General features: G+C 40.6%; 1 protein-coding gene across 1 annotated transcript in view; it reads left to right on the forward strand.

Moving 5' to 3' along the window:
* ZMPSTE24 (zinc metallopeptidase STE24) overlaps window positions 1-25,522 on the forward strand; it is a 41,289-nt gene that overhangs the window by 9,767 nt on the left and 6,000 nt on the right. Inside the window, exons 4-8 of the mRNA XM_080654453.1 lie at window positions 3,829-3,945; window positions 4,315-4,467; window positions 5,784-5,925; window positions 11,865-12,049; window positions 23,877-23,981. Coding sequence (XP_080510579.1) covers window positions 3,829-3,945; window positions 4,315-4,467; window positions 5,784-5,925; window positions 11,865-12,049; window positions 23,877-23,981 — 702 coding nt within the window. The remainder of the gene's footprint in view (window positions 1-3,828; window positions 3,946-4,314; window positions 4,468-5,783; window positions 5,926-11,864; window positions 12,050-23,876; window positions 23,982-25,522) is intronic.

The raw sequence follows: 25,522 nt of genomic DNA on the forward strand, positions 1-25,522 counted from the left end.
CAGGTCACTTGCAAATAACAGATTCTCATTGTCATCAGTGACTAATCACCTCCCTTTTTTCAAAGTGTGTCAGTGATTGGTCATTGCACATCTGTTATTCAATTATCCTGAGTACACATTGTGTTGCCTCCTGACATTTTAAATAAATGGATATATATCCACCTGACATTTTTAAAAAATGGATAATTGAAAAGGAATTGGCCAACAAAGATAAAAGTGTAGCAAATAAATGAAAAATGGTAACACAGAAGTGAAGTTCAATTCTGACATACGGGGAGTTATAGAAGAAATAGCTGGCCCTGGGAATGCTGCCCCTGCTATCATTAGACAGATTTAGATCTGCAGCCAGAGGAACTTAGTGAAGGTGACCTTTTTGGTATAAATGAGGAAAGTGGCTTTGACAAAAAGGATGATGTCCCAGAGTTGGTGTTACTGGCAAAAAAACTGCCACGTTAAAGGGCCTCAATGATATTTTATGACATTGAAAGCTCAAAGAGTAAAATGTTAAAATGTTCGAAGCTGATGTAAACTTTGAGAGGAGAATAACAATTTACCAAGACAGAGAAAAGGTGCCATTTCCATACAGTAAGTTACACAACAAGAAGGCGAGCATTGCCCTAACCGGTTTGGCTCAGTGGATAGAGCGTCGGCCTGCGGACTGAAGGGTCCCGGGTTCGATTCCGGTCAAGGGCATGTACCTTGGTTGCGGGCACATCCCCAGTGGGAGGTGTGCAGGAGGCAGCTGATCGATGTCTCTCTCTCATCGATGTTTCTAACTCTCTATCCCTCTCCCTTCCTCTCTGTAAAAAATCAATAAAATATATTTAAAAAAAAAAAAAGAAGGCGAGCATTGTTCAAACTACTCTTAAGTTTTTTTACAAAGAAATAAAACACTGTGCTCGCTTCGGCAGCACATATACTAAAATTGGAACGATACAGAGAAAATTAGCATGGCCCCTGCGCAAGGATGACACGCAAATTCGTGAAGCGTTCCATATTTTAAAAGAAAAAAAAAAAAAAAGAAATAAAACACTAATTCTTTTTTTAAAATATGCTTTTATTAATATTTTTTTTTAAGAGAGAGGGATAAAGAGATAGAAACATTGATCAGCTGCCTCCTACATACCCCCTGCAGTGGATCAAGCCCGCAACCCGGGCATGTGCCCTGACCGGGAATCAAACCAGTGACCTCTTGGTTCATGGGTCGCCGCTCAACCACTGAGCCACTCTGGCCAGGCAAACGCTAATTAATTCTTAATGTTTCTAATGGTTTCAGTTATAGTATACTGGCCCAGCCATTGTGCCTCAGTGGTTAAGCATTGACCTATGAATCAGGAGATTATGGTTCAGTTCCAGATCTAGCCACATGCCTGAGTTGCAGACTTGATCCCCAGTAGGGGGCATGAGGAAGCAGCCAATCAGTGATTCTCATTATTGATGTTTCTATCTCCCTGTATCCCTCTCTGATATAAAAAATATATTTTAGCCAAAACCGGTTTGGCTCAGTGGATAGAGCATCAGCCTGCGGACTGAAAGGTCCCAGGTTCGATTCCGGTCAAGGGCATGTAACTTGGTTGCGGGCACATCCCCAGTGGGAGGTGTGCAGGAGGCAGCTGGTCGATGTTTCTCTCTCATCGATGTTTCTGACTATCTATCACTCTTCCTTCCTCTCTGTAAAAAATCAATAAAATATATTTTAAAAATATATATATATATTTTAAATGAATAATAGTATACTAAATAAATATTAGTTTGATTATTTTTTCATATTCTTACATATTTAGAACTGACATTAGGAATAGCCAAAAATTGTAAAGCTCACAAAATAATCATCATTTTTTTATATTGATTATTAAGATGTGTTGATAAACTAGAGAGAATGGGGGAGGTTTCAGAAGATTATAGACAAACAAATGTCTTGATTTACAAGTCTTTTTTTTAATTCTTTATTGTTGAAAGTTTTACATATGTCTCCTTTTTCCCCCATTGACCTCTTCCCGCCTGCTCCCGCCCCCCCTCCCCCCAGCAAATGCCCCCACCTCCCTATTGTCTGTGTCCATTGGTCATGCTCATATGCATGGATACAAGTCCTTTGGTTGATCTCTTATCCCACACCCCTACTTTCCCCTGCCTCCCCTCTAAGGCAGTGGTTCTCAACCTTTCTAATGCCGCGACCCTTTAATACAGTTCCTCATGTTGTGGTGACCCCCAACCATAAAATTATTTTCGTTGCTACTTCATAACTGTAATTTTGCTACTGTTAATGAATCGTAATGTAAATATCTATGTTTTCCGATGGTCTTAGGCTCTACAGCAGCGGTTCGCCTAAGACAGTGGTCGGCAAACTCATTAGCCAACAGGGTGGCAAACAGCGGCTCGTGAGCCGCATGTGGCTCATGAGCTGCAGTTTGCCGACCACTGGCCTAAGACCATCAGAAAACACAGATATTTACATTACGATTCATAACAGTAGCAAGATTACAGTTATGAAGTAGCAACAAAAATAATTTTATGGTTGGGGGTCACCACAACATGAGGAACTGTATTAAAGGGTCGCGGCACTCGAAAGGTTGAGAACCACTGCTCTAAAGTTTGATGGTCTGTTTGATGCTTCTGTGTCTCTGACTTTATTTTTGTTCATCAGTTTATGTTGTTCATTATATTCTACAAATGAGTGAGACCATGTGATATTTATCTTTCTCCGACTGGCTTATTTCACTTAGCATAATGCTCTCCAGGTCCATCCATGCTGCTGCAAATGGTAAGAATTCCTTCTTTTTTACAGCAGCGTAGTATTCCATTGTGTAGATGTACCACAGTTTTCTAATCCACTCATCTGCTGATGGGCACTTAGGCTGTTTCCAAATCTTAGCTCTTGAAATTGTGTTGCTATGAACATAGGGGTGCATATATTCTTTCTGATTGGTGTTTCTGAGTTCTTGGGCTGTATTTCTAGCAGTGGGATTACTAGGTCAAATGGGAGTTCCATTTTTAATTTTTTGAGGAAACTCCATACTGTTTTCCACAGTGGCTGCACCAGCCTGCATTCCCACCAGCAGTGCACAAGGATTCCTTTTTCTCCACATCCTCGCCATTACTTGTTTGTTGATTTGTTGATGATAGCCATTCTGACAAGTGTGAGATGGTACCTCATTGTCGTTTTGATTTGCATCTCTCGGATGATTAGTGACTTTAAGCATGTTTTCATATGCCTCTTGGCCTTCTGTGCGTCCACTTTCAAAAAGTGTCTCTTTAGGTCCTTTGCCCATTTTTTGATTGGATTGTTTATTTTCCTTTTGTTAAGTTGTATGAGTTCCCTATAAACTTTGGAGATTAAACCCTTATCGAATGTGACATTGGCAAATATGTTCTCCCATGCATTGGGCTCTCTTGTTTTGTTGATGGTTTCTTTTGTAGTGCAGAAGCTCTTTATTTTGATGCAGTCCCATTTGTTTATTTTCTCCTTAGTTTCCATTGTCCTAGGAGATGTATCGGTAAAGATATGGCTATGACATATGTCTGATATTTTGCTGCCTATGGGATTTCCAAATCTTTTAACTGTTTATATGCCTTTAGTTAACTTTCATACAGTGCCTGGGTAATAAAAGAGGAATTGTTTTTTGCCTTCTTCTCTAAGAAGTAAACTTTGAGGGTATAGATGATGTTTCAGAGCTTGTATTAGCCATAGAATCAAGCACATTGCTTGAGTTCTAGTAGGTACTCAGCAATTGCTTATCAATTTGTTCACTAAGAATTCATTTTAAGAATGAATTAATATTACACTATAAAAACTGCTGTGTTTTTGTTTTTTTTCCTTCTTGTGTTTAGATCACTCAGTCTTTGGTGTTTCTGCTGATGGCTACACTTTTCAGTGCATTGACTGGTTTGCCATGGAGTCTTTATAATACTTTTGTGATAGAAGAAAAACATGGTTTCAATCAACAGGTATAATAGAAAATGCAAGTGTTCTCCCTTAAATGTGAAGACCTTTTGTGCTCATAATTTACTGTTGTAGAGCATGAAATAGTTGAGAAAAAAGGGAACTGCATGTGGCAAAGATAGTAGTTTAAAGTCTTGCCATAAACTCTTCTAACACTAATGTCTAGTGCTTTTCAGCTGACATTTAAATGAGTTTATTTTAAACTGTAGAATGCAAGACATTTAGTTATTATCTTGGGTTATCTAGTGTCATATAATATAGTCTCACTGCCTTTTAATTTTTAAATTTACTTTCATAATGTGTCCTTTATATTCATTAATTAGTTATTTAATAGCAGTTTCTCAGTTTCTTGTGATGATGTTTTCTTTTTTCAGACTTTGGGGTTCTTCATGAAAGATGCAATCAAAAAATTTATTGTGACTCAGTGCATTTTATTGCCTGTGTCTTCACTTCTACTTTACATTATTAAAATTGGGGGTGACTATTTTTTTATATACGCTTGGCTGTTCACATTAGTTGTTTCACTGGTGAGTAAAATCTTTGTTTCATGTTTTTTACAAAGTTCCTTGGTGGGATAATTATGGTATAGTCTTCATTAGCATGTAAACAGTTCTTAAGAAGCAGATAAAATATACATAAGTGCTCATAAATTCCCCTATTGGTTTCTGCATTTGGTTATAAAAATAGGAGAATTGACTCTGACAGATTTTCTTCTCCTTATGTTGACTTTTACAGATCTTAGAAGCTAGTTGTTACTTTTAATGATCCAGTTGTCAGGCAATTTTGGGCTATGCATTTATGAGTTGTCACCAGAATGGATGACACACTTTGGTAATTTAATGACTCTTGACTGAGCTCCATTGCCTAAAAATCATGGCTGTTTTGAAGAGAATAGATTGAAGAGGGACAAGAAGAAGAAAGCATAAATGTACCTGGTTTTTCTTTGCTTTCTTCCTCTGCTTTTTCCTTCCTCCTTTCTCCCTTTACCCTCTCTCCCTTCTCTGTTCCTTCCTCCTTCCTTTTCCCCCTTCTTCCTACCTTCCCTTCTGCTTTTCTCCCAGTCACTTCTGCTCTCCTTTCTTCCTTCTCCCTCCCTTTTTCTCTCATCCCCCTTCTTTTTCCCTCACTCACATCTTCTTTTCCTCTTCTCCTTCCCACATTCTAAACTGTTTCACAACACAAACACTACAACACAGTGAAAATTGTCTGTTGACAGCTCCTAGAAAATATCATCTGTCATTTCCTAACTCTGCCAATGAGCAGCCTTATTTTAGTCTGAATTACCGTGATGCTCATTGCTTCACTTCCCACTGGTGGGATCAAGATTAGAAAATGGGCACTAGTTGGATTTACAAATATCTGTTGTATGGCAAAGGAAGTGAGAGGAAATGCTTCGAAAATACTTAAAGAAGTGCTGTTTAACCAAGTGTACAGTTGTGAACTGCAGGTAATTAATTTTAGCAGACCAACCAAATAACAGATAGCACACAGTCAGGTGCTAGTAATTCTTTTTAGCAAAGACTTCAGATCTGTCATGATTACTTTAAAAGGCAGCATTCCAACTTCTTATGGGTTTATGAAATCCCCAAGATAGTTTTGAATGGACCATTTGACTTTTCAGTTATTACTACTTTGAGACTATTCATTTTGATTTAATTCATCAAACTGATTGAGTTGAGCACTACTATTTGGTACCGTTTGGGACTGGGAATACCAGAACAAATAGATAAGGTCCCTGCTCTCAAGGTTAGGTCACACAATTGTTTCAATGTAATTGAATCTGTATAATGAGTAGTTCTTTTTAAGAACATATTCATAGGTTGTTCTGACATTTACTTTTCAGGTGCTTGTCACAATCTATGCTGATTATATTGCCCCTTTATTTGACAAATTCACACCTCTACCTGAGGGAAAGCTTAAACAAGAAATTGAAATAATGGCAAAGAGTATTGACTTTCCTTTGACTAAGGTGTATGTTGTTGAAGGTAAGGCTACTGGGGGTAAGAAGATTTTATTTGACTGGTTTGTTTTATTTGAGTACTTTCTTTTTAAAACTTTAATAAATGAACAAATCAGTTTGTCTAAAATTTTGTTATCTAAAGGTTAGAATTTTACATTTTGATGTTTTAAGATTTATAGGAATTGATGATATAGTCCAGGGATAGAAACTGGGGGCTTGATGTCAAATCCTGTTCTTGCCTGAAGCCGTGTTTAGTTGGCTTTACAGTGTTGTTTTTAATTTTGGGCCAAGGCCTTTATCACTCCCTTTAATAGCATGCATATTAGACTGACTTACGGACTTCTGTTACCTGCCTGGCATCTAGTAATTAAGTAGGACTCTTGTATAGTCAAATTTCATATAGCACTAGTTTCAGGCTCATAAACAAAGCCATTGTTATTGGTTTTGTCTCTTTCAACAAAACTTCCAGTGTTCTGGAAGACTCTGATTGTGAAAACCTGCAAATTACCAAAACTATCCTACCATTGGGTAGAAGTAAGCTATCTAGGAGCTTACATAAGACTACTGAAGTCTCAAGGAAGCTTACAGAGATGTCAATTAAAATTGTTTGTGGTACCATGACTTCCAGAATCTTTAAATTAAAATCCATGTAAATGAACTAGACTGGTTTTGCCTCTGCTACTTACCAGCTGTGGAATCTTGGACAGGTCACTTCCCCACTCTAGCTTTCAGTTTTGCTTCCTTTAAACCATGGTTTGGCAAACATTTTCTGTAATGCCATAGATAATAAAATATTTTAGGCTTTGCAGGCCGTATGTTCTTTGTTGAAGCTATGCCATTATAGTGCAAAACAGCATAGATTATATATAAATATGAGCATGGCTGTGTTCTATAAAACTTTATGTATAAAAATAAGTAGCAGATTAGATTGAGCCTGCAAGCCATAGTTTGTCCATCCATCATTTAAACTAAAAAATCACCAATGAGAAGCAGTTATATTGGATGAATGAGTAGAAACTGAGAAGTATGTAATTTCAGGGCCAGGTGAGAACAGATGGTCACATCTGGAAAGAATGAATTAACAGCAATCAGGCGAGTATAGACATCTCAGATATTTGGTAGCTTCTGAGGTTATACAGGTCAACTAAAGGTACAATTGGAACATTTCCATGGGGAAATGGTAGGAGAATAAGCCGATTCATATTACTTCTTTAGCCTCTGAGAATCACTACCCTTAATATTAAACTAGTAGCACACTAATTAGTACAGTAGGACAGTTTTTCGGGGTCTTTATTGAAGAAGCAAACTAAGTTGCTAATCACTTAAGTTATAATCAGGTAACATGAAATCACAGCTGATGATATGACAATAGAGGTACTTAGATATGTGATACATGATTTTAGATGAAATAGTCAGGCAAGGCTTTATGTAGCATTATAATATAAGCTGAGAGTTTATAGAAAATCAAGATTTGAATAGGTGGAGGAGTAGAATTTCAGAGGATAGCCTGGGGAGTTAATATAATAGCCTTGGTTGAGTCCTAGCTCTATCAGTTACCTGTGTGACTATGGGCAACTTAACTTTGCTAAACAGACGTTTACTCATTGGTAATGTATGGTTTTATTGTTGTTAATAATGGTAACAGTCCTCAAAAATACTTTGAATGAGTGAATGTTGTTACTAACAATAACAACACATTATAGATTTGTAAATTAATAGGAATGTTGTAGTGAGAAGCCAAGATTCCTGCTCTCAGAAAATACCAGATAGCAAGTGCTATGCAGAGAATTAACCAGTGTGATGTGATGAAGAATGACTGAGTAGATACTTTAGAGTGGGTCATCAGGCAAGACCTCACTGAGCAAATGAATTTAAGCTGAGACCAGAAGAAAGGAGCCATGCATGCTGAAATCAATAGAAAGACCTTTCAGAGCTTTGAATCATCAAGACAGAGAAAAAAGTCCAATGTGGCTGCCACATAGCAGGATTGTTAGGACATGAAATCTGAGGCAGGCAAGAGTCAGACCATGAAAGCCTTTGTAAATCAGGGGAAGGAGCTTGGGTTTTATTTTAACTTCAGGGGGAAAAGCCATTGAAGGTTTTAGGCAGGAAAGTGACATGGTCTGGTTTGTATTTTTAAAATATCTTGGTTTGCTATGGAGAATAGATTGTAGGGGTGGCAAGAGTAGAAGCAGGGAGAGCCGTTAGGAGATTGCTCTAGTAATTCAGGTAGGAGAGAGTGGTAGCTTAGACTAGGGCAGTAGTGATTGATGGAGAGAAGTGGATGCACTGGGGATGTGTTTTAGAGGTAGAGTTGATGGACTTTGCTAATAGATTATATGGAAAAGATTAAGGGGAAAGAAGAGACATCAAGGATAACAACCAAGAATTTTTAGCCTGAGCAATTAGATAAATGATAGTTTACTGAGATTGGAAAAACTGAGGAACAGTAGGTTTATGAGAAATTAAGTTGGATATGCTGTATATTGAGATATCCATTGAACATTGAATTAGAATTCTGCAGGCAGTAGTTAGTGGCAACCAGGTAGTAGAAACCAACTGGCTAATGTAAGCAGAAAAAAAATTGCTTATTGAAACACTGTTTGGTAGCTTATCACAAGGAAATTAAGTTTACCAAGCTTGGAAGGTGGGCTGTCCCATAGGGAGATGGGGAACTCGGAATTTCACTGCAGAACCAGTCTGGGAGGACACTGCTGTTGCCTCCTTCTGTTGGATTCAGCAGTTTGCACCCCTAGTATCCCTGCCACTAGCACCTACAGAATGTGTTTCTCACTGTCCTGCTTCTAGTGCTAACTATCCAGAGTCCCCAATGGGTGCATTTGATTGACTGAGCTGGGGCACAGGGCTAGCTGTCAGGAATGCTGGGGAAGCAAATATCTGTCTTCTTGTATTTCTTAAGTGAGAAGCTGTCTCTCACAAGACTTAAATGGTTTGAATTCCCTTAACTTTGAACAGAGATTCCAGTCCTGGGCAGGGAAGAAACCACACATCCTATCTAATAAAGAAAGACATGCTAATTGACTGCCCTGCCCTCAAAGATGGCGGCGCCCACAGCCATAAGATGGCGGTGCCCAGTCCCCTCAGCCCCGCTGGGGCCTTACTGCCTCTGGAGTCCCCCAGTCCCCTCAGCCCTCCAGCCACCCAGGGCCAGCCTGAGGCGCAGGCAAGCCACTGATGGCAGCTGCCCAGCCGCCCAGGGCCGCCCAAGGCTCAGGTAACCAGGGCTGCCTGAGGCTTGCGCTGCCCACAGTGGCAGCAGCAGAGGTGTGATGGGGGCGTCGCCTTCCCCTGATTGCCGGGTCGCCTCCCACCCCTGAGGGCTCCCAGACTGTGAGAGGGGGCAGGCCGGGCTGAGGGACCCCCCCCTCCAGTGCATGAATTTTCATGCTCTGGGCTTCTATTAAGAATATAAGCAACAAATATGCACTATAGACATCCATGGGGAGATGTAGAGATAGCAAATAGTCAGCTGGATGTATGAGTTTGGCATTCTAGGGAGAGGTCCAGGCCAGGAATATTGATATGGAAGTATCTGGCAGGTTGGTGGTGTTTAATGCCATGGATGAGGGCATTTAGAGAAGAGTGTGAGGCTCAGGTCAGAGTCAGCAGGAGAGGAAGAGCCAGCATCAGACAGAGGAGACACCATTGAGATAGGAAGGAAAAGAGGAGAAAATGCTGGGTTTTTTTGAAATATGAAAAGAGTCCTGACCGGTTTGGCTCAGTGGATAGAGCGTCAGCCTTCAGACTGAAGGGTCCCAGGTTCGATTTCGGTCAGGGACATGTACCTTGGTTGTGGGCACATCCCTAGTAGAGGGCGTGCGGGAGGCAGCTGATCGATGTTTCTCTCTCTTCAATGTTTCTAACTCTATCCCTCTCCCTTCCTCTCTGTAAAAAATCAATAAAATATATTTTAAAAAAAGAAATGGGAAAAGAAAGTGTTTCAAGGAGGGAGTGATCAACTGCAAATGCTGTTGAGAGGTTGATTAAGATCATAAACAAAAATGGCAATGCCTTACATTTGCATAGAACCTTTTGATTTTTTGAGTTCTCAAATACATTGCTTCACACCTCAGGTGGCATCATTAATCCATTTAGTAAACAAGCACTATTGAGTATATACTACATGCCGGGCACAGCGATACAAAAAGCTTATGGTCTAATGTAGGGACTCTTAAACTTTAGTGAGTACTGTATAAGAATTCCCTGGAGAGTTTGTTAAAAGATAGATTGCTGGCCTCCATTCCCAGAGGTCTGACCTCATAGGTGTTTCTAGTATTTACTTTCTAACAAGTGCCCTGGGTGATTTTAGTGGAGGGGTTCCTTGGGCCATACTTTGAGACAGTTGGACCAGTGGGAGATAGTAAGATGTTAATTTTATTTTATGTATATGCCTACAATCTGCCTGCTTCTATAAATAACTTCAGGCAGCATCTAAGAAATATTTTTAAATTAATTAAAAACAACAGAAGACAGAAATGAAAAGTATAAGACCTCAGAATGATACACTGCTTTCCAGATCCTAAGGTCTGAAGGACTGGCAAAATTGTACCACATATTTGGCAATTAAACAAAAACTGAAAAATAATTAAGTAAATGCAACTATTTATCAATGCCTACTATATTCTAAACATACTGCCCAACGTACTGCTGTATATAGAGAATATACTATATTCTAAATATACTACTAGACATTCTTTACATTAGAAATATGAGTAGATAAAAACTCACATTTCTATCCGGCTGGAGTGGCTCAGTGGTTGAACGTCGTCCCATGAACCAGGAGGTCACCGGTTTGATTCCCGGTCAGGGCACATGCCCCGGTGGCAGGCTCAGTCCCAGTAGGAGGTGTGTAAGAGGCAACCAATCAGTGATTCTCTCTCATCATTGATGTTCCTATCTCTCCCTCTCTCTTCCTCTCTGAAATCATTAAAAAAATATTTTTTAATTCACATTTCTTTGAGAGATCTCAAATTCTCAAGAGAAACAAATATTTTATAATTACTTTTTTAAAGTATGTAAATAATAATAGTTTATATGGATCAGGCAGTATACTAATTGATTTACTTAGAATTTCTCATGTGATCCTTAACCTAATCTGATGGCTTGCATCATAAACAGGAAAATAAAGATTAAGGAAATTTTAAGAAAGTTTCTTACTCCACAGCTAATACATGGCAGATCCAAGATTTGAACCCAAAGTCTGCTCATAACCACTAAATTCACTGCAATTATAGAACATTTAGAAAATAAAAATACATAAATAAAGAAGAAAATAAAAATCAATCATAGTTTGTTCAGCTACTGTTAGCCACTGTTAAAAATTTAGGTATTTTTCCAGTCTTTTAAAAAATAGCTTTAATTATTTTCTGAATATAGAAATGTGTATACTTATAAGCCTTGGAAAAGAGAGAAAAGGGGGGAACAAAAATCCATAGTTCTAGAAGCCAGTGATAAACATTGCAGTGTTTTTTTTTTAACACTTCAGTATTTTGATATATTTCTTAATAGGCTTTTGTTTATGCTTTTCTATTTACATATATTTTTTTTTCATGATAATAATGGAACCTTATGTGCATAAAGTTTTAATCCTCATTATATTGGTGAACTTTTTCCTATCTTATTAACATTCTTCAAAAGTATAGTTTTGCCATCTCATAGCTTAATTATAATTTAATTTAATCATTTCGCTGCTGCTGGATATTTAGGTTTTCCTTATTTACTTATTGCTCTACAGCCCTGATGAGCATACATCTCTGTTAGCAAGACTACAGGTAAACAGACACTCTCCACTGTTGGTGGTGATTTATGTTGATACAGTTTCTTCAGGTATTAAACAATTTGAAAATGTTAATGTCCTTTCCAGTAATTCAATTTCTAGGAGTCTCTCCAAAGGACCCCAGACTTTTTAATTATTTTCCGTGCTTTGAACTGTCTTTTCCTTAGGATCTAAACGCTCTTCCCACAGCAATGCTTATTTTTATGGCTTCTTCAAGAACAAGCGAATAGTTTTGTTTGACACTCTACTAGAAGAGTATTCTGTACTAAACAAAGACATCCGGGAGGAGTCTGGCATGGAACCCCGCAATGATGGAGAAGGGGACAGTGAAGAAATAAAAGCTAAAGTTAAAGTGAGTTCTTCTTTTCCTAAGAGACTCTGGTTTAGTTTTTATAAACAGTTTCTGTGACAACTCTAGGTAACATCCACTTCTTTGTAAGTATTGAATTCAGGGAGAGAGACTATCAAATACAAACACCATGGCCCCTTTATAATTCTGGTATTTTGGAGAGATTCTCACTATTATACAACCTAACTACCTTGCAAGCTTTTGCAGAATGTACATTAAAATTAGAAGCATAAGATAGTAAAATTCTTACGATTATAAGCTATCTTTAAAACAGGGGCTTTATCTTTATTCCTGATATGTTTATGATCAAAGAAATCCCACAAGCAGGATAAAAAGGAGATAAACATCTCATTTTTAGTTTCATTGAGACAATAATTATAGGTTCTGGCAACGGAGAGACTTGGACTTGAACCTTGGTTCTGTCATTTAGTAGCTATGTGTCCTCGGGTACATTATGTAATTTGATCAGTTTTCTTTTGTTTATTTAACAAATATTTATGAAATGTATACTCTGTGCTGAGATACTTTGCTTGGCACTTGGAATCCAAACTTAAAGAGGCAAACCCTTGCTCTCAAGGAACTTACACAATCACAGTACAACATACTAATTGCCACAGTGAAGCTATGTATACTGGATGCCATGAGAACACAAGAAAAGGCATTTCTTAAATCTGACCTGAGAGTCTGAGAAAGCTTTTTCTGAGTCCTTTCCTGGATGAGGTCAGCTGATGCTGACTAACAAAGTCTAAAGTGCTAAGACTAATGGGGGCCGGGGTGTGGGTTGGAGACAATGATAAGAAACGGCCCAAATGTAATCAGAAGTAGTCACCAGTATTTGTAGGTGTGATGTTCTGTTGGCTTTGATATCATACAGAGATGATTTTGAATCTGTGTAATGCTGGGCAAGTATGTTAAGCTTTCTAAATTGTTGGTTTTGGTTTTGTTTTTAATATATATGTTTTTATTTATTTCAGAGAGGAAGGAAAAGGGAGAGAGAGATAGAAACATCAGTGATGAGAGAGAACCACTGATCAGCTGCCTCCTGCATGCCCCACACTGGGGATCAAACCCGCAACCCAGGCACGTGCCCTGACCAGGAATTGAACCGTGACTTCCTGGTTCATAGGTGGACGCTCAACTGCTGAGCCATGCCGGCCGGGCAAATCGTTGGTTTCTTAACTAAAAGATGATGCTACTGGGGTTTCTCACTTCAGCACTGTTGACATTTGGGCCAGATAATTTTTTTTGTGGGAGGATGTCTTGTGCATCATAGGATGTTTAGCAGAATCCCTGGCCTCTCCCCACTAGATGCCAGCATCAGCACCACTATCACCACCTTGCCACCCCAACAGGTGTGACTACCAAAAATGTCTCTAGACATTGCCTGATATCCGTGGGGGTGGGGGCTTGCAGGGCAAGATCACTCTAAGTTGAGAGATACTGGGCTAAAGATGCCTACCTTTCAGGGTCATGAAGATTAAATGAAATACACAGGGTGGGTCAAAGGTAGGTTTACAGTTGTGAGTATGTAAAACACAGAATTTATTCTTGTATTGTTTATTAATTATTGTATTATTTCTGTACAAACAACTATAAACCTGCTTTTGTCCCACCCTATATTTGAAATAACTTGTAGTTCATTTTATATCATCTACATACCAGAAAATAATTACTATCATTCAAGCATCTGCTTTGACCTAAAAAGTTGTTCTAGTAAAATGCCTAGCCCAGGGGTGGGCAAACTTTTTGACTCGAGGGCCACAATGGGTTCTTAAACTGGACCAGAGGGCCGGAACAAAAGCATGGATGGAGTGTTTGTGTGAACTAATATAAATTCAAAGTAAACATCATTACATAAAAGGGTACGGCCTTTTTTTTTAATTTATTTCAATAGTTTTATTCATTTCAAACATTTTAACAAGAAGAATGTAAGCACTAATTATTATAATTTGAAACTTCAAAAAATGGAGGAATCATAGCACAATAACATACCTTATATTGAAGATGGCAAAGGCAAAATAAAATTGCCTAACAAAGGAAAGGTACAAAAGCCTTTCAAATTAAACTTAAATATAATAAAATAATTTAAAACTAAAACAAATAGAAAAGAACAAAATGTGTAAACAGTAAATTAAACATTTTCTTTAGTGCAACTTCCAAATTATGCCCGGGACGTAGATGTAGATGGCAATGTAGACTGGGTTGAAAGGTTTTTGGTCTTTAAAATATCAACTTCAGTGGGAACAGTGTTGTTGGTCTCCTTTTTAGCTAATGCTCTGATACTGTGCTCTCCAGGGCCGTGTCTCCCTACATCACCACAATAACGTGTCTACGCATTCCCAGGGTGATGTCGGGGGACGCATCCGCGGGCATTACAAGGAGCCTCTGGAAGATTGAGAGGTTGTTCCTTCTACTGAATGGGCAGATATAAATCCGCCCACTCAGAAGAAGGAGCTGCGGCCGTGTTTCCCGACGTTGCCATGTTAACACTGCTGCTGGTGAAGGAGCAGAGGGGAGAGCAAGAGAACCCTCTGCTCTTTCGGCTCCTCGGGCCGGATAGAACAGCCGAACGGGCCGGATCCGGCCCACAGGCCATAGTTTGCCCATGGCTGGCCTAGCCTGTTATAAATATGTAGATGGAAAAAAATTCTGTGAAGGGATTAAATAGCATTGGGAGAACCTTAACTCATTTGATTGTATTTATTTTTTAAGTGTGGTTATCCTACTTGTTGGGATTTTGGAATGAAGACCACTTTGGTCTGACCAAGGGTCATAGGATTTTAAGCCAGGGAGAGATCTTAAGGTCATCTTGTAGATAGGAAAACTGGAGTCCAAAAGGGTAACCCAGTGACAACACTGAGGAGTCATACAAATTCAGCAAAGCAACCAACTAAGAGGTATCCACATACAGGGTGGATTACATTATAGCCAAACCTACACATAGATAGTGATTCACTAACTTTAAACAATGTAATGAAATCAGATCTTTAGTATATATGAGAACAGTACTCTTTGGCTTAAAGTTTTAAAAAGATTGGTTAGTCCTTTGAAGCATGTTGAATGGAATTTGAATTATTTTCTGGCTTCTTGAAGAGCCTGCTTTATTTCATTGATAACTACAAATATTTTAGCATCCATGTATAAGTTACATGATGAAGATATATTAGACATAGCCTTACCCTAAAGAACCTATAGTGAAGAAGACTAGATATGTACACAAATAGCTCATACTTTAAGGCAAAGTGTGGTAAATATCCTAAGTGGCCGAAATAGTGTGGCTTTTAGAAATTAAGAAGTTAACGCAGATTCTAATCATCAGATAGATTTCTTAAAAGAGGATATTTGAACTAGACAGAATTTAACTTGAGGATGGGCCTTTTCACATTGAAAACATGGAATTAATAAAGCTATAGAGACCAGAAAACAACAACACACTACACAGTGGTTATTCTGAGACTGATGATTGAATGGATTCTTGTGGAATGAGATGAAAACGTAGGCCAGGACCAGTTTGTAAAATACTCCTTCCTGAAGACATCAAGTGGTTATTTCCAGTGGCCTGAAAAGTTTAGATATACTCTGAAAAGTTTAGAGTATAGAGGCCAAAGCTTGTTTTAGGAAGATTAAAATTTGATGGCAGCATATAGGAGAGAGCAAAGACTGGAGGCGGGCAGGCTTCTCGAGGCCTATTGCATCAAGATAAGCATGAGACAATGAGGGCCTGCACTAAAGTGAGAGGTCAGAATAAGTGGGAGAACAATAAAAGATGAATTTAAAGTACTTGATTGCTATTATGTGGAGTGAAGGAGAAGGTCAAAGATGAACTCAACATTCATTAACTGTATTGCTTTCCAGTGTATGTCCCACTAGTGAGGTGATTTTAAGTAGTATATCAACATTGTGAGTTTGAATAGCTATATTTATTACTATACTAGAGGCCCGATGCATGAAATTTGAGCAAGGGGCTTGGCTCTCGCAGCCCCAGCCTCCTCAGCCCTCGCAGCCCCAGCTTCATCCGGATGGTCGTCCTAACAGTCGTTCTGCTGTTTGGTCTAATTAGCATATTAGCTCTTTATTATCCTATATAATAAAAGGCTACTATGCAAATCAACTGAACGGCGGATTGACTGCTCGCTATGACACAAACTGACCACCAAGGAGCAGACGCTCAACACAGGAGCTCCCACAGAGGGAGCACTGCTCAGCCAGAAGCCCAGCTCACGGCTGGCGAGCACAGCCATGGTGGCGGAGTCTTTGCCACCTCTGTGGCAGCGCTAAAGATGTCCAACCTCTGGCTTAGACCTGCTCCCCACAAAGCTGTCAGTCGAACATCCCCCAAGGGCTCCTGGACTGCAAGAGGGGGCAAGCTGGGCTGAGGAACCACCCCCCCACACACAAAGTGCATGAATTTCGTGCACTGGGACTCTAGTATAGGATATTAGGAAAAAGAAAACTAGCATATTATGACTTCATGAATATTGTCATTTAAGATAAGGCTCAGTTTTAAAAAGTGAGTTGGGTTAGCCCAGCCGGTGTGGCTCAGTGTTGGGCGTCAACCTATGAACCAGGAGATTACAGTTCGATGTCCAGTCAAGGGCACATGCCCAGGTTGCGGGATCCCCAGTGTGGGGCATGCAGGAGGCAGCTGATCAATGATTCTCTCTCATCGTTGATGTTTCTCTCTCCCTCTCCCTTCCACTCTGAAATCAATAAAAAAATATTTTTTTAAAAATGAATTGGTTTAAAGAAAGACATTAAGTAAGTAACACATAGAGAGTACACAGATGTGGCCGAAGTTTAGAAAACAGTGATGTATTCAGCACCTAGTATTCAGCACCTACTGAGCACCTAGTATGTACAGTACAGTGGGGGATACAAAGGTGATTTTTAAGTCTGGATGTTGTAGAGGAGATGAATCGTTTCATTTTTAACAAGTTTAAGGAAGAACACTTAAGTTACCTGAAATCCCTCCTCTTAGAGATAACTGCTATGGACATTTTGAATGTCTATATTGCCTATTAACATTTTAAAAGCTGTCTAGGAAACTTACTCTCTGGAATTTTACCCTTCAGGAGACAAATAGAACACATAATTGGAACAGCCTGTGTCAAAAATAGTTTAAATAAAAGGAAAGTTAAAACTATATAAAATTGTACAGAAAAGCTGCCCTTTTATAGAAGAAAACAAGTATTTCCCCTGCACATGGTAGGGTTAGGTGAAAGTCTTTCTAGCTGATGAGTATGATAGAAATGGTACAGTCTCCTCAGATGTGGGTTTGGATTTTACCCACTGCTTATTAGCAAGATATCTTAAGACATTTTTTTTAAATTTATTTATTTATTTTAATATATGTTTATTGATTTTAGAGAGTAAGGGAGAGGGAGAGAAAAAAAGAAACGTCAATGATGAGAGAATCATTGATCGGCTGCCTCCTGCATGCCCCACATTGGGGATCGAGCCCACAAACCAGGTATATGCCCTGGAACCAAACCGTGACCTCCTGGTTCATAGGTCAGTGCTCAACCACTGAGCCATGTTGCCAGGATTAAGCAAGACATTTAATTTCTCAGCTTCCTTTTCCTCATCTCTAAACTGAAGATAATACTTTCCATCCTGCCAAACTTGGTGCTGTGAAGATCAAATGAATCAGTGTATGAATTTTATAAAAAAGAAAGTATCATAGATAAGGAAAGATGTGTGGTATTTTTGTTGTTGTTGTTGTTGTTTTATATGAAACTAGAGGCCCGGTGCATGAAATTCGTGCACTTGGGAGTGGGGGGGTCCCTCAGCCTGGCCTGCACTCTCTCGCAGCCCGGGAGCCCTGGGGGAATGTCTGACTGATGGCTTGGGCCCACTAAGCCATCAGTCGGACATCCTTAGCGTTGCCACGGGAGAGGCTCCCACCACTGCTGCTGTGCTCGCCAGCCGTGAGCCCTGCTTCTGGCTGAGCGGCGCTCCCCCTGTGGGAGCACACTGACCACCAGGGGGCAGCTCCTGCATTGAGTGTCTGCCCCTTGGTGGTCAGTGCGCATCATAGTGACTGGTCATTCCACTATTTGGACATTTGCATATTAGCCTTTTATTATATAGGATACGCTGTAGATGAGGCCCCCTAGAACCATAAGAAATGCAAAAAATTCAGTTAACTCATTCTCGAATTGCCCTACTTAAAATCAAATTGGCCCCCTGTGAGGCATGTGCTGCATCTTAGGAACCACTGGGCTTGACACTTTTCCTCTCTGAGTTTCATTTCTGAATACATATGCATATACCATGGGAATTGTAATCTCTTCTCCACCTACCTCACTGGGTTGTCATGAGGAGGTTCTGAGCTAATAAACCTAGAAATGTTTCATCAAGTAAGTGATGTCTAAATGGGAAGGGATTGTTATTTTTAAGCCCACCGGTACCCTCACAGGTAGCAGGTGCTGATTAGGGAGGAGGGCATGATTATTTCCTGGGACTATCGCTATCAAAGCTTTGCAGAGGGTTCCACAGGCCTAGAAGGGGTGGGCTCTGTAGCAGTGGTTGTCCCTAGAGGCACTGGCCCAGGGGGCGCTAGGTTGGCAGCGAGGCCGAAGGGGGAGTAACTATCAAACCTCCCTGCTTAGTGCCATTCTTTAAATTGTATGTGACCGTTTTACAGCTGTACATGCTCAGAGCGGGGCTCCAATCTCCTGGAGCGGGGCAGGGGCGGGGCCAGGCGGGCTAGGAGGGCGGGTTTAGCCAAGGCCCCTAGCGAGGTTCAGTGTGCTTCCGCTGCAGAGACGGCGCTGGCGCCACTGCTGTCAGGAGGGTTGAGTCTGACCCTGAGTGGCCGCTTGGGACTGCCTCCACCTGGGAGGAGGGTGTGCCTGGCCCCAGCGGCCCGGGTGCCTCAGGGGTGCATATGTGCTATTTTTGTGGGCGCCCCTGGGTGCGGGGGTTGAGGTAGGATGTCTGTGCAGGGGGGTTGGAAGAGCTCCCCGTGACCGCTTCCTCTTCCTTCTTTGCAGTCCAGGCTCCTGTCAGGCACTCTCCTCAGACCCCCAGGAACTTGGCTCTGGCTGCCCCACCCCTCTGTGGCTCCCTGCCGCCCCCGCCCACTCAGCTCTCTACAGCCGCCCACCTGTCAGGAGGCTGCCGGAGCGCCCTGCTGTAGGCAGCACAGTCCTGGGGCAGGTGTGGGGGTGTGGGGAGCAGCTCTAATAAAGTTTAGTAAATCCTGGGTCTGCGTCAGGATTTGGATGTGAGGCTGCGGGGGAGTCTGCCTGGGCCGGACTAAACTGTGTGAGACCCGAGTCCCGCCCCACAGCCCTGCCCACCCTGCTGAATGGTCATGGCGTGATGGCATCCTGGATAATTTGCATATTCCTCTATTATTAGATTAGTGTGGGAAAGTAAGAAAATCCAGTTCTGCCTAAAAATCCACTACAAACAAGTAATTCTTCTTTTTCTGGAAAATGATCCTTGTTTAATCTCTTTCATTCCGTATCTTTGAATGTGACTCCGGTGCAGTTCTGAATAAACTTCTAAATCCAGATATCAAACCAAAGACATGAGCCTATGCTATCTAATTGAGAACTGGTGAAACAGAAGCCTGAAGACTGTGTTAATTTATATAAAATGAGGCCAATGATACCTGCCTTATAGAAGTAGAAATGAATGAGTTGCATGTAAAATACCTAATATTCACTGTCTGGTATATAACCCAATAATGAGTGGGAACTGGTATCATCATTATTAAAAACAGCCATATTTTTGCTTATTATTAAAGTAATAGAAAAGTTAGAAATCATCAATAACAATGTTCTTGCTGTGAATATCTTTGTATGTAAATCTTCAGTTGCACCTCTTAACTTTCCCCTTTATAATAGATGTCTGTTAATTGGTGCGTTCATTCATTGCTCCCTTTTAATGGCCATGCCCTGAAGATACAGATACGCATGTGTGTATCAGCCATTTTAAGAACTAGGTTAGTTATCTCATTCTTTTCTTTCTCTACCAAATGCACTCTGATCTATATTCTAATATTTAAAAGGAAAAGATATAATAAATGTAAATATTATCCTGCAAATATCTTTAATTGATCCCTTTTTCTCATGCATCTACCCCTCTTTGCTTTAAGTGGTCACTTTTCCTTAAAAATGAGGAATTGGTAAAGGAGGGGGAAGGACTATCTAGACTATCTAGATTCCAATAAATCTGGCTACCTGTGTTCCCATTAGGTTGCGTTTTTCTAAATTGTATAAAGCAAAATCAAGTCCACGTTCATCTGTGAGGTTTGGTGTTTTTTTCTGTACTTCACCCTTTAAGTAGCTGAAATTTATTTCAAAACCTTTAACCTTCACTTTCTAGGATATATGTTTTCTAAGTCTCCAATAGATCAAGCTTGTTTATTAGTTTGTTCAGATCTTTACATCGTTATTAATATTTTATTTGCTTGATGTTTCAAAGATTGAGAGAGGTATGTTAATATCCTCTGTTATGATAGGTTTGTCAGGTTTTATTTACAAATCTGACAATTTTGAAAAAATATATCCTGAGGAAATTGTATCTTCTATATATATAAAAGGCTAATATGCAAAGTGTCCCCTCGGGAGTTCGACCGGGAGACCAGGAGTTCAATCGCTTGCTATGACCTGTGCTGACCACCAGGGGGCAACGCAAAATGAAGGAAGGCCCCAGCTGGCAGCCGGAAGGCCCCGATCGGCCGTGATCGTCAGTCAGGCTTAGGGACCCTACCCATGCATGAATTTCATGCACCAGGCCTCTAGTTAGGTAGATAAAAATTTAGAATTAATATATCCTCCTGTTAAATTGAACCTTTATCATTCTGTTGTGACTTTCTTTAATAATGCTTTAAGTTTATTTTCTCTGATATTAATACAGCTCCCAGCTTTTTTTTGGTTAATGCTTACTAGCATTGTCATGTAATCATTTCACTTTTCAAGAAAATTGAGATAAAATTTATCATTTGAACCATTTTAAAGTGTACATTCAGTATTTTTTAGTATATTCATGTTGTACAACGATCACCACTATTTCATTCATCCTTTTACTTTTAACCTTATCATCCTTATGTTTTAGATGTCTTGTGCATAATCTGTAGATAGATTTTGTTGTTATGGCTGACAGCCACTACCTTTTTTATTGACAAGCTGAGTGAACCCCCAGTTGAAAAGTCCTCTTCTTTTGCCCTATCCAGAGAACAAACTGCCAGGGTGAGGGAGGAGCAGTTGCCTTTTGGTGTGGAGCTGGAGAAGGAATCTGGAGCTTTAACTCTTTCTCGAACAGCTCTCATTCAATTCTTATTTTAGTTACCTTCCCCTCTCCCCCAGTTCCAGAAGTACCTGGTGCTGTTAATTCCCAAACCATTTGAAGACTGCTGTAAATAAGGCTAATTCTCTTTTCTCCATCTGTTTTCTTGCTTCCAAAATGTTGCTGTTGTCACCTCTACTGTTTTCCCCATCCTTGTGGGTTTATATCTTTATGTTTATATATATATATTTTTATATCCTATCTAATAAAAGTAATATGCAAATTGACCATCACTCCAAGACACAAGATGGCCGCCGCCATGTGGTCAAAAGATGGCTGCCCCCATGTGGACACAAGATGGCCACCACACGATGGCCTGCAGGAGAGGGCAGTTGTGGGCAATCAGGCCAGCAGGGAGGGCAGTTAGGGGTGACCAGGCCTGCAGAGGAGGGAAGTTAGGAACAACCAGACTGGCAGGGGAGGGCAGTTAGGGGTGACCAGGCTGGCAGGTGAGGGCAGTTAGGGGCAATCAGGCCAACCAGGGAGCAGTTAGGCATCGATCAGGCTGGCAGGGGAGTGGTTAGGGGGTGATCAGGCTGGCAGGCAGAAGCAGTTAGGGGCAATCAGGCAGGCAGGCAGGTGAGTGGTTGGGAGCCAGCAGTCTTGGATTGTGTGAGGGATGTCCAACTGCCCATTTAGGCCCAATCCCACCGGGATCGGGCTTAAACGGGCGGTCGGCCATCCTTCAAGGGGTCCCAGATTGGAGAGGGTGCAGGCTGGGCTGATGGACACCCACCCCCTGCACACGAATTTCGTGCACCGGGCCTCTAGTATATATATAAAGATATACTTATATTTATATATAAATATAGATACTAGAGGCCCAGTGCACAAATTTGTGCACGGGTGGGGTCCCTCGGCCTGGTTGGCAATCGGGGCCAATCGGGGGAGCTGGCTGGCTGGGGGGAGGGACTGTGGGAGGTTGGCCTGCTGGGGGGTGGGACCGTGGGAGGTTGGCCGGCTGGCTGGGGGAAGGGACTGTGGGAGGTTGGCCAGCTGGCTGGGGGGAGGGACTATGGGAGATTGGCCAACCGTGGGAGGTTGGCTGTGGGAGCACAATGACCATCAGGGGGCAGCTCCTGTGTTGCGCGTCTTCCCATGGTGGTCAGAGCACGTCATAGCAACTGGTTGTTCAGTCATTCCATCACTTAGGCTTTTATATAGATAGATATCGTGATTATAGTTTTATTGGGGATTTTGGGGAGAAAATTAGATGTGATGTATTTTTTGCCATCTTAACTTGGAATTCTCAATTTTTATAATGGCAACTCCTGGTGTGTTTTTGGAGGTCATAAGTGATATGTTCTTATTTATAGATAATTTAGATTATAGGAAAGATATAAAATAGTTAAACATCACTAACTCTACCATATAGAAGAAACTTGTTAACATTTTGATATACCTCCAGTCTGTTTTCTAGATTCGTATATTTTTACATAGACATTTACTATATATATAATTACATATATAATTGATTTCAGAGAGGAAGGGGGAGAAAGAGATACCAGTGATGAGCAAAAATCATTGATTGGCTGAAGCCGGTTTGGCTCAGTGGATAGAGCGTCGGCCTGCGGACTGAAGGGTCCTGGGTTCGATTCCGGTCAGGGGCATGTGCCTTGGTTGCGGGCACATCCCCGGTGGGAGGTGTGCAGGAGGCGGCTGATCGATGTTTCTCTCTCATTGATGTTTCTGGCTCTCTATCCCTCTCCCTTCCTCTCTGTAAAATATCAATAAAATATATTAAAAAAAAAAAATCATTGATTGGCTGCCTCCTGCACACCCCCCACTGAAGATCAAGCTTGCAACCTGAGCATGTGCTCTGACCAGGAATCAGACTGTGACCTCCTGGTTCATAGGTCAATGCTCAACCACTGAGCCATGCCAGCCAGGCTCACATTTTTTCATAATTAGAATCATAAAGTGTTTTTGATTTGTTATTTCCTGCTTTCTTCACCTAATTAAATCATTTTTCCATGTCAGAATATAATCTTTGAAAACATTACTAATGGGTCTATAACATAACTATTTTACACTGTTCATCATGAGCAATTTTCCATGTCACAACCTAATTTTTTAAAACAAAATTTCTGTGCATCCTTCGGCAGCACATAGACTAAAATTGGAACAATACAGAGAAAATTAGCATGGCCCCTGTGCAAAGATGACACGCAAAATTCGTGAAGCATTCACAAAATTTTTAATGGGTTTATAATATGGCTGTCATATGACATTGTCATGATTTATTTATCTAGTCTATTGATAAAGATTATATTTTTTCCAAATCTAAATTAGGCTGTAAACTTCAGGAAGTCAGCATAAGTCTGTCTTGTTCATGATTCTCTCCTCAGTACTTAAACCAGTGTCTAATATAAGTGGTTTAAAGAATGTTCCGTTAAGTAAATGAACAGTTTTACACAAAAGTCAGATTGCTTCCTTAAGTTAAAATCAAAGATGGGCTCTTACTGGGGTAAAAGGTATAAACTCTTTGAATGTTCTTGATAATTTATTTTCAATTTGTTCTTTGATTCAGAATAAGAAACAAGGATGCAATAATGAGGAGGTACTTGCTGTACTAGGCCATGAACTGGGGCATTGGAAGTTGGGACACACAGTCAAAAATATCATTATTAGCCAGGTAAGTTTGGAATGACAGTTCTCTTTTTTGTGGCTTGGTAGTCAAATTTGAAGTATGGCAGGTATGAGAGATCATATAGGAGAGAGGTTAAGACAGACTCTATAGCCTGGCCACCTGGCTTCACATCAAGGCTCCCTGACTTACTACCTATGTGACTTCAGGCAGTTTCCTGAACCTGTCTGCCACCATTTCCTTTTTGAATGATAACACCTCAAAGGACTAATACAAGAATTAGATGAGTTAATATATGTTAAGAGTTTATAGTAGTACCTGAAAATTGGTAAGTACTATAAAGTATTTATGGTTATCACCATCGTCATCACTACCTCCTGAGTCACTAAACTGTGGGAGCTGTAATATCAAAAGAAGTGAGCCCAGCCCTAACCGGTTTTGCTCAGTGGATAGAGCGTCGGCCTGCGGACTGAAGGGTCCCAGGTTCGATTCCGGTCAAGGGCATGTACCTTGGTTGCGGGCACATCCCCAGTGGGGAGTGTGCAAGAGGCAGCTGAATCGATGTTTCTCTCTCATTGATGTTTCTCACTCTCTATCCCTCTCCTTTCCTCTCTGTAAAAAATCAATAAAATATATTTTTTTAAAAAAAGAAGTGAGCCCAAATAGGTTGGACATTAAAATGCTTTTATTAAAAACATTTTTTTCTCATTAAAAGTCATTATACATCTATTGATAAGGAATTGGAAAATGTAGTGAATATAAAGAAGAAAGTAGCAGTTCCTATAACATTCCTCCTTTGGGTATTAATACCTCTAAAGCCACAGAGTGACCACACATTTGCAGGCTCTGGCTGAAATAGCACTGCATCTTGTTGACTAGAGCCGAGCATTTATGGGTTTAACTGAATCTTAAGTAGGACTTTGTACCTTTCTAAAAGCCACCTGATTCTGGATGATGAATTATATGGGAAGATTTATGAATCCTGTAGGTACTTTCCTGTTGCCTTAACATCTATAGGTATAAAAATGAGTTCCTTGGCTTGAAGTTGTTGTATGGATACACATCAGTGAGTAAAACTTTAAATAAATCCAAATTCAGCCTAATAAGGAAAATCACTGCCCTTTTCATGAAAGTAGGTGTCCAATGGAATCAGTTTACCTCATATGAGGTTGTGGGCTGGTCCCTAAGGTGTGGTACTGGGCCTGGGGTTGATTGCCTCCCCTGAGATTGGGCACCTAGCAGGAGCCAGTGGGGGGATGTCTTATGTTGTTGACTAGTGCACTGACTCCATCCCTATCGCCTTGGCTGTTTTGTTCATGAGTCCCTCATCCAGGTTCTTGAGTGACAAAGCAGGCATCTTCTCCACCTGATTTTTGAGAGCCTCCTCTTGTGGGACTCTTGGTGAACATTCACCTTAGACCACAGAATTAACACACTCAGTACTAATTTTGGAAGTTTTCCCACATCCCTTTTTTCCAAATCTTGTTAGCCATCCTCTAGTTCAGTGGTCGGCAAACCGCGGCTCACGAGCCACACGCGGCTCGCAAGCTGCGGTTTGCTGCTCTGTTGATTAATGAGTTTGCCGACCA

Source organism: Plecotus auritus (genome assembly GCF_963455305.1).
Source record: "Plecotus auritus genome assembly, chromosome: 2".
Lineage (NCBI taxonomy): Eukaryota > Metazoa > Chordata > Mammalia > Chiroptera > Vespertilionidae > Plecotus > Plecotus auritus.